This window comes from Nicotiana sylvestris, chromosome 3 (genome assembly GCF_000393655.2).
Source record: "Nicotiana sylvestris chromosome 3, ASM39365v2, whole genome shotgun sequence".
NCBI lineage: Eukaryota > Viridiplantae > Streptophyta > Magnoliopsida > Solanales > Solanaceae > Nicotiana > Nicotiana sylvestris.
Window position 1 is genome coordinate 87,850,328 of NC_091059.1, and position 10,239 is coordinate 87,860,566.

Below are 10,239 nucleotides of genomic sequence, written 5' to 3' on the forward strand. Positions count from 1 at the left end.
GCTTGTTTTGAGTGTGTTGATGCTCACCGTATGGTGAGGGATTGACCCAGACTAAGGAGGGGTGCACCTCCACAGACTTCTCAGCCACGGCGTGCCCCGCAGAGTTCTCAAGCTATGGTTACAGCTCCAATTGCTACCCTACCTACTTAGCTAGCTAGGGGCATAGGTCAGGGAGGTAGAGGTTGCCCTAGAGGGGGAGGCCAGGCCAGATACTATGCCCTTCCTGCCCGTACCGAGGTCGTTGCCTCCGATTCTGTCATCACAGGTATTATACTGATTTGTCACAGAGATGCATCGGTTCTATTCGATCCAGGCTCCACTTACTCTTATGTGTCTTCTTAGTTTTCCCCGCATTTGGGTGTATCTCGGGATTCTTTGAGTACCCCTGTTTATGTTTCTACTCCTGTGGGGGATTCTCTTATTATGGACTGCGTTTATCTGTCGTGTTTGATCGCTCTTAGTGATTTTGAGACCAAAGCCGAATTGTTATTGTTCAGTATGGTAGATTTCGATGTTATCTTGGGCATGGACTGGTTGTCGCCCCATTATGCTATTCTTGATTGTCACGCCAAACCCGTGACGCTGGCTATGCTAGGTGTACTGCGAGTAGAGTGGAGGGGTACCTTAGATCATACTTCCAGTAGAGTTATTTCTTTCCTTAAGGCTCAGCGTATAGTTGAGAAGGGGTGTGACGCATATCTAGCCTATGTAAGAGATGTCAGTATTGATACCCCTACAGTTGATTCAGTCCCAGTAGTACGGGATTTTCCTGATATGTTTCCTGCTGACATTCCGAGCATACCGCCCGATAGAGATATTAATTTTGGCATTGATCCGTTGCCGGGCTCTCATCCCATTTCTATTCCTCCGTATCGTATGGCCCTTCTTGAGTTGAAGGAGTTAAAGGATCAGTTATAGGAATTGCTTGATAAGAGTTTCATTCGGCCTAGTGTATCACCTTGGGGTGATCCTCTCTTGTTTGTGAAGAAGAAAGATGGTTCTATGCGTATGTGCATTGATTATCGCCACTTGAACAAAGTTATAGTGAAGAACCACTATAATTTGCCTCATATTGACGATCTGTTTGACTAGTTACAGGGTGCACGAGTGTTTTCTAAGATTGACTTGCATTCAGGTTACCATCAGTTGAAGATTCGGGAGTCAGATATCCCGAAGACTACTTTCAGGACACGGTATAGTCATTATGAGTTCCTTGTTATGTCATTTGGGTTGACCAATGCCCCAGCAACCTTTATACATTTGATGCACAGTGTGTTCCGGCCATATCTTGACTCGTTCATCATTGTCTTTATTGATGATATTTTGGCGTCTTCCCGGAGTCGGAAGATCATGAGCAGCACCTGAGGACAGTGCTCCAGTCTCTGAGGGAAAAGAAATTATATGCAAAGTTCTCAAAATGTGAGTTTTGGTTGGATTTCGTGGCATTCTTAGGCCACGTGGTATCGAGTGAGGGTATTCAGGTGAATCCGAAGAAAGTAGAGGCAGTGCAGAGTTGGCCCAGACCATCCTTAGCTATAGAGATCCGTAGTTTTCTTGGCTTGGTGGGTTACTACCGTCGTTTTGTGGAGCGGTTTTCATCGATTGCAGCCCTTATGACCAGGCTGACCCAGAAGGGTGCTTCGCTTCAGTGGATGGAAAAGTGTGAGGCGAGCTTTCAGAAGTTCAAGACAGCTTTGACTACAGCCCCAATTTTGATATTGCCTATAGGTTCGGGGTCTTACACTATCTATTGTGATGCCTTGAGGATTGGCCTTGGAGTAGTATTGATGCAGGACAGTAGGTTGATTGCCTACGCGTCCAGACAATTGAAGGTTCATGCGAATAATTATCCCGTCCACGACCTTGAGTTAGCTGCTATTGTTCACGCCTTGAAGATTTGACGTCATTATTTATACGGTGTCCCTTGTGAGATTTATACTAATCATCGGAGCTTGTAGCACCTATTCAAGCAAAAGGACCTTAATTTGTCCCAGAGAAGGTGGTTAGAGTTGCTGAAGGACTATGATATCACCATTTTGTATCACCCGAGAAAGTCTAATGTGGTGGCTGATGCTTTGAGTCGTCGGGCAGGGAGTTTGGCTTATTTACCAACATCGGAGAGGCCTATGCCGATGGATGTTCAGGCCTTAGCTAGCCAGTTTGTGAGATTGGATCTTTTGGAGCCCAATCGAGTTCTAGCTTGCATGATTTCTCGGTCTTCCTTATTTGATCGTATCAGGGAGCGTCAGTATGACCCTCATTTGCTTGTCCTCAAGGATAAGGTTCAGCGTGGTAAGGCCAGAGATGCGACTATTGGTGATGATGGGGTATTGAGGATGCAAGGTCGGATTTGTGTACCTAATGTTGATGGGCTTCAGGAGTTGATTCTAGAGGAGGCCCATAGTTTGCGGTATTCCATTCATCCGGATGCCGCGAAGATGTATCAGGATTTGAGACAACACTATTGGTGGAGGCGGATGAAGAAAGATATAGTTGGATTTGTAGCTCGGCGCCTCAACTGTCAGCAGGTGAAGTATGATCACTAGAGACCGGGTGGGTTTCTTCAGAAGATAGAGATTCCGAAGTGGAAGTGGGAGCGGATCACCAAGGACTTTGTAGTTGGGCTCCCACGGACTTTGAGAAAGTTCAATGCTATTTGGGTGATTATAGATCGGCTGACCAAGTCCGCGCACTTCATTCCTGTGTGTACTACTTATTCTTCGGAGAGGTTGGTGGAGATTTATATTTGGGAGATTGTTCGTTTGCATGGTATCCTAGTTTTCATCATTTCAGATAGGGGTACTCAATTCACATCACGGTTCTGGAAGGCCGTTCAGCATGAGTTGGGTACTTGGGTAGAGTTGAGTTCAGCATTTCACCCTCGGACAGACGGACAGTCCAGTGCACTATTCAAATTCTTGAGGACATGCTCCGTGCGTGTGGGATTGAGTTTGGAGGGTCTTGGGATCAATTCTTTCCATTGGCGGAGTTTGCCTACAACAACAGATATCAGTCCAGCATTCAGATGGCACCGTATGAGGCTTTATATGGTAGGCAGTGTAGATCCCTAGTGGGTTGGTTTGAGCCGGGTGAGGCTAGATTATTGGGCACAGACTTTTTTCAGGATGCTATGGAGAAGGTTAAGGTGATTCAGGATAGACTCCGCACAGCCCAGTCCAGACAGAAGAGTTGCGCGGACCGGAAGGTTCGTGATGTTTCCTATATGGTTGGAGAGCGGGTTTTACTTCGGGTTTCGCATATGAATGGCGTTATGAGATTTGGGAAGAAGGGGAAATTGAGTCCGAGGTTTATTAGCCCTTTTGAGATATTAAGGTGTGTTGGGGATGTTGCTTATGAGCTTGCCTTACCTCCTAGCTTGGCAGGAGTTCATCTGGTATTTCATGTTTCAATGCTCCGGAGGTATCACGGTGATCCGTCGCACGTGTTGGATTTCAGTTCAGTTCAGTTGGACAAGGATAAATCTTTTGTTGAGGAGCCAGTGGCAATATTGGATAGACAGGTTCGAAAGCTGAGATCAAAGAACATTGCATCAGTGAAGGTTCAGTGGCAGGGTCAGCCGGTCGAGGAGGCGACCTAGGAGACCAAGCAGGATATGTGAAACCGTTACCCTCATCTTTTCACTACTTCAGGTATGTCTCTATGCTCGTTCGAGGATGAACGAATGTTTAAGTGTGGGAGGATGTAACGACCCGGCCGGTCGTTTTAAGAATTTACGCCCCGATCCCCTATTAACTGCATTCCCCGTGTTTTTTTCAGCTATTGTGAGTTACCGGGAGGATTTAATTGGAGTTTCAGATAGTTTTGGGACACTTAGTCCCTAAATGAGAGTTTAAGTTGTATAATTTGGGTTGTAGTCGGAACAGTGTGAAGACGGCCTCAGAATGGAATTTTGTTGGTTCTGTTAGCTACGTTGGATGATTTCGGGCTTAGGGGCGTGATCAAATTATGTTTTGGAGGTCCGTAGCTAATTTAGGCTTGAAATGCCGAAAGTTGAGTTTTTTGAAGTTTCCGGTTCGATAATGAGATTTTGATCTAAGGGTCAGAATGAGATTCTAAAAGTTGGAGTAGCTCCGTAGTGTTGAATGTGACGTGTGTGTGAAATTTTAGGTCATTCGGACGAGGTTTGATAGACTTTTTGATCGAAAGCGTAAATTGAGAGTTTTCGGAGTTCTTAGGCTTGAATTCGTGGTTGATTTGATGTTTCGATGTTGTTTTAGGTGTTTTAAGGATTGGCATAAGTTTGGATAGTGGTATATTTCTTGGTTATGCTTTTGGTTGAGGTCCCGGGGGCCTCGGGATGGTTTCGAAAGGTTGTCGGAAGAATTGGGAGTTTGTTTGAGCAGCTTCAACTGTTGATCTTCTGTCATAACTGCACCTGCGGTTGGGTCCCGCAAGTGCATAGCCGCAGAAGCGGTGTTATCATCGCAGAAGCGGAAAGGGGAGAGCCAGCAGGAGCCACAGAAGCGGGAGCTTCACTATAGAAGCGGTACCGCATCTGCATATGGGAAACCGCAGGTGCGGAAGCTGGACTTTAGTGAATTGTTGCAGATGTGACTTTTGTTCCGAAAAAGCGGGACCGCAAGTGCGGTCCCATCACCGCAGAAGCGGATTCGCTGAGAAGAACATATAAATAGTTGCCTTCACAAATTTGAGTTATTTTTCATTTTCAAACGGGAAGAAGCTTTGGGGAGCATTTTCAAGGGAGATATTTAGAGGAATTCATTGGGGTAAGGTCTTTGGTCCTTAAGCTCGTTATTGAGATGATTTTTATCATTGTAAGCATGAAAATTTAACGAAAATTAGTGGCAAATTGAGGGTTAGGGCTTGATTAATTAGAGACCTTTGAGTGATGATTTGAGGGACCTTGGTCCGATTTTGGTACCTTTGGTATAACTGAACTCGTGAGAGTGTGAGGATTCTGAAAATGTAAATTTTACCTGATTTCGAGGGGTGTTTTGGTCATTTTACCTAATTTCGCGTATTAGCTTAGAATTTATTTGTAGAATCAGTTACTTGAAGTGTTATTTACATTATGCAATTGAATTGAATAGATTTGGGCCATTTGGAGTCGAATAATCGTGGCAAGAATGTGATTTTGGGTTGATTTTGAGCCGGTTCGAGGTAAGTGGCTTGCCTAACCTTGTGTGGGGGAAACTCCCCTTAGGATTTGGTATTATTGATAATTGAAATGTCTTGTACGTGATATGAGGAGTGCGTACTTGTGCTAATTGTTGAAAATCCGGTTTTCATTAAGTAATTACTAGTATGTTTCTTTTTCATATTTATACTACTTGCAATTTAAGCATGTTGTTAGCTTAGGAAAGCATGTCTAATTAACTTAATTGCCTTACTTGCTCAAACTGCCTTATTTGGATTACGTACAACATGCTAGGTTAGAAATACCTGTTTTACCTTGGTATGAAACTTGAATTGAACTGTGTACCCTTCTTCTTGTTGTTGTGTGTTTACCTTGGGACTACGGGACGGTATCCCGGGAGATCCCCCTGTATGTTTACTTTGGGACTACGAAATGATATTTCGGGAGATCTCCCTGCACATTTACATTGGAACTACGGGACTGCACCCGATAGATTCCCCCTGTACTGAGTATTTACATTTGGGACTACGGATCGGTATTTCGGTAGATCCCCTCGCATTATGAGTTGGACTACGGGACGGTATCCCGGGAGATCCACAGGATATTTATATTTGGGACTACAGGACGGTATCCTGGGAGATCCCCGGTTGTTGTCTTTGTGCTGAGCTATATCTCTTTCTATGTTTACTCTGCCTCTGTAGTAGTTGTTGTTGTCCTTTATATTCTGTGTTATTTTTACTATTGTACTTACTTATACTGTTTTGTACTACACTGTTGAACCTTATATTTTATTTAACCTCAGTAGGGCCCTGACCTTCCTCGTACTACCCGACCGAGGTTAGGCTTGGCACTTACTGAGTACCGTTGTGGTGTACTCATGCCCTTTCTGCGCATGTTTTTCATGTGTAGATCCAGATACTTCCACTCTGACTTATCACGCTTGAGACGGGGCGCTTGTAGAGACTCCGAGGTATATCTGCCGCGTCTACAGACCGAAGAGTCCCTTTCTACTCTCCCTTTCTTGTATTAGCCCTTCTGTACTTTCGTTTCTTTGTTAGATATTCTGGAATTAGGTGCTTTTAGACATTCAAAGGCTTGTGATCATGAGATTCCGGGTTTTGGGAAATGGTATTAGTTTTGAGAGTTGTTATTGTGTATGCCGAGCGGCATTTTAAACACTATTTTATTACCTATTCATAGAGACTAGGTGCCGTCATGATGGTTCATGGAGGGCGAACCGGGGTCGTGACATGCAATATCATAAAAGTGTAACAAATGTAAGAAATAACAAAGATTGTAGTATAACAGAATAGTCACCCAATGATTATATGATTGGGTGTTTCCTTCCTCTAACGACCTGGAAAGGAAAGCAGTCAATATCTATGTAGGATCTTGAGATTTATTGACTGATAATGAACAACATATGTATGGATTTATAAGACAACTTTCTCGTATATTCTTTTCTCAATCTTACAATATCTCTCCGTTCTCGAAAAGGGCAGATCCCCCTCTTGTTTACTATCTCCTCCTATTTATAAGGGATATTCCCCAAAAAACCCTAAAAAGTACGGCACAAAGAATATTCCAAAGGTATATTCTTCCTATCTCTTTCTAAGTTTAGACTACCGACACTTCTTCATTTCAACTGCTCGCCTCTGGTCGTTATCCTTTACCACAACGACCGTCAGTCATTGCATTGTAATGACTCCGTCCCAAGCCTCGCTTATCCGTTGTTGTGGTTGCCAAATTTGGACCAATACAACTATGTCTACTATATCACATCTACTCCAAATGTTTATTGAGGACGGAATGGTTTCTCCGATGTTTATTTTCCATATAATAATTAAGTCATTTACAATTATATATGAAATATGATCCATATATTCTTTTATAAAATAATATATAAAACTCTAGCTAGTAGTTGTTACCTAGCTGGCTTTAATTTCTCTACATTGATTGACATTGAGAGGTTTGTTAACAAAATTTTCCATAATTGTTATTTAAGACATATATAATTCCCTCTTGTGGTCTGTTGATTGAATATTTAACTTGATAATATTATATATTCCTATCAAAGTAAAGAAGTAATTAATATAATTATTATTGTACTAACTGAAAAACTAATTGAAACATTATTCTAGGAGAAACAGAACAAGCAAAAGAATTTCAAGGGGAATTAGGGAAGTATGGTATTGTGATGACCTGATAGGTCATTTATAGTTTTACCCTTTATTTATGTGTTCTAAGACCTCGAATAGCTCCGTTTAGATTTTCTCTATTTGTGTGTGTAGTCCATGTCTTTTTCCGAAATTTTTTTATGTGAACAACTAAAGAAAATATGAAAATTTGCCTTAAAACTCATTTAAGGTGACTACGATCAACGTTTTGTGTAAACGGATCGGGATTAACATTTTGACGGTCCTGGTGGGTCCGTATCGTGATTTGGAACTTGGGCATATACCCGAAATCGAATTCAAAAGTCCCTAACTTGATTTAACGTAATTTGTTGAAAACTAACAATTTAAAGGTTTAAAGAATTCCTATGTTTGATCGTAGGTTGACTTTGTTGATATCGGGTTCGTATTTCGAATTCGAAACTTTGTATAGGTTCATTTAAGTATTTATGACTTTTCTGCAAAATTTGGTGCAAAACAGAATTGATTTGACGTGATTCCGACGTCCGGCTGTAAAATTTCATGTTCTTAAATTTCCTTGAAAATTTCATTCGTTTTGGTGTCTGATTCCTGGTTCTAAGTGTTATTTTGATGTTTTGATCGTGCGAGCAAGCTTATATAATTTTATTACACTTGTGTGCATATTTGGTTTGGAGCCCGAGGGGCTCAGGTGAGTTTCGGATAGGCTACATAATGATTTTGAAACTTAATAGAATAGTTGATGCCTTCACTGTTACTGGCGCTCTGCTGTAGGTCTAGCATTTGCGAGATCTGGCTCGAATTTGCGAGCCTCGCTTTTGCGAACAAGGATTTGCATGTATGAGCATGGGGGATTGGGGGAATCTCGCATTTGCGAGGTGAATGTTCGTATTTGCCAACTTGCAGCTGCCGCTTTTACGAAGGCAGAGTCGCATTTGCGACTTAGTGTATTCCTGGGTAACCTTCGCATATGCAAAGGGATGGTCCGCATTTGCGAGGGTATGGTTTCACATTTTCGACCAAAACGTTGCTTTTGCGATGACTGACCTTCTGAGAAGGGTTCGCATTTGCGACCTCTTTCTCGAATTTGCGATGTTCGCAATTGCGACATCCACGACTGGGGAAAAAGGAGATTTAGCTCATTTCTCACAAACTCTCAACCCTAAACACCTAAGAGGCAATTTTCTAAGAGGACTTTCTTCCCAAAAAAATTGGTAAGCAACTTTAATATATTTTTTTTCAATTACCCATCACTTTCCAAGTGTTTTTCAATATTAAATCAGGGATTTTCATGGTAGAAATTAGAGATTTGGGTAGAATTAAGAAATTTTGTAAAATTGAAATTTAGACCTCAAGTTGGGGTCAGATTTCGAAACTAATCACATAATCGGGCTCCGGGGTAAATGAGTAATTGGGTTTTTGTTTGAAACTCGGGTTTTGACCAAGCGAGCCCAGAGTTGACTTTTGTTGACTTTTTGGGAAAACTGTAAAGATTTTAACTTTATGTATTGTAATTGAATTCCCTAGCATCATTTGTTGGTATTAAGTCGATTTTGGTTAGATTCGGTTAGTTCGGAGGTAAATTTTAGAGGAAAGGCCCTGTTGAGCTTGATTAACTTGGGGAGTGAGGTAAATGTTGGGTCTAACCTTGATTTGAGAGAATTAGGAACCGTTGCACTATATGTTATGTAAAATACATGTGTAACGACGTATATGCGAGATGACGAGTGTATATATGCCGTCAAAGTAATTGTTTCCATGCTTTCCTGTATTTCATTAATTATTTTATTCCATATCTTAACTATTACATACTTTAATTGCTTCCTATTCCTTAACTTGTTCCTTGTCACTTATTACTCTTGTTTTGAAATATTCGTCTTTTCCATGATTCCATGATTAATTGTTACTTGTGTTACTTGTCTTACTTGTATACTTTAATTTTCATATATTTGGCTTGTCTTGTTGCTTTGTATTAATTGTAGCATTCCTTGATTTAGTACGAGGTTTCTTTATGGCTTTGCTTTCATATTTTTTAATCGTAGAGATTCTTGTGAATTGAGTTGTTGAATTGATTACATTTATTGATTTTGTTTATGGATCAGGTTGGACGCCACAACGGGTGGAATAAGGGAGGATTGATATTGATATGGTGGATCGGGTTGCACGCTGCAATGGATTTTATATGTGATTTTGATATGGTGAAATAAGGAGGACTATGGTATTGATTCTGATTATATGGTCGGATCAGGTTGCGCGCCGCAACAGATTTTACATGTTATTCTTGATATTGATATAGTGAAATAAAGGAGGATTGTATTAGTACGGTGGGATCGGGTTGCACGCTGCAACGAATTGTGTGTTTTGTATTAAATGTTGCATTGTGTTAGCTTTCAGTATTTTCATACGAGATTCTAAGGACTGATGATTCTAGATTTACGGATATTCGAGGATTGAGTTTATTTTCATAAGTTAACTGCCTTACTTTTCCTTTCTTGTTATTATTATTATTATACTGCATATAAGTTATTGTAAATGGCCCACCGTAGCCTCATAACTACTTCGTCGAGATTAGGCTCGACACTATGGGGTCAGTTGTACTCATAGTACACTCTGCACTTCTTGTGCAGATTTTGGAGTTGGTCCTAGCAACAGTCACTAAATGTCTCGGATTGATTGTGTTAGTTTTTGTGAGTCCACCAAACTGTAGAGTACCTGGTCCTATATGAGATAATGTTGAGAATGGTATAGAAACTAAAAGTAAAGAAGACATGGGATTTTTACGTGGAAAAATCCCACACAAGGGGATCAAAAAACCACGACCTACTCTTGTAGGCTTTTAACTTCACTAACTTGCAATCTCCCTATTACAAGCCACTTTGTAATAACCTTATTACAAAGACTTCAACTAGCTTGTGATGCTCTCACCACAAGCCACTTTATAACTCTCCTAGTTACAAAGGCTTTAAA

The 10,239-nt window shown here is 41.2% G+C and overlaps 1 protein-coding gene across 1 annotated transcript; it reads left to right on the plus strand.

Moving 5' to 3' along the window:
- The first annotated feature begins 3,130 nt into the window (after window positions 1-3,130).
- LOC138887634 (uncharacterized) lies at window positions 3,131-9,479 on the plus strand. The gene is made up of 2 exons (XM_070169401.1): window positions 3,131-3,559; window positions 9,375-9,479. Exons 1-2 carry the CDS (start codon window positions 3,131-3,133, stop codon window positions 9,477-9,479), a joined length of 534 nt encoding a protein of 177 aa, XP_070025502.1.
- The last annotated feature ends 760 nt before the right edge of the window (window positions 9,480-10,239 follow it).

Bases quoted from the DNA above. Each gene is read 5' to 3' on its own strand.
- LOC138887634 (XM_070169401.1), top strand. From the start codon at position 3,131: ATGGAGAAGGTTAAGGTGATTCAGGATAGACTCCGCACAGCCCAGTCC. The intron at 3,560-9,374 runs GTTCAGTGGCAG...TTTATGGATCAG, and splicing joins AGAACATTGCATCAGTGAAG to GTTGGACGCCACAACGGGTG.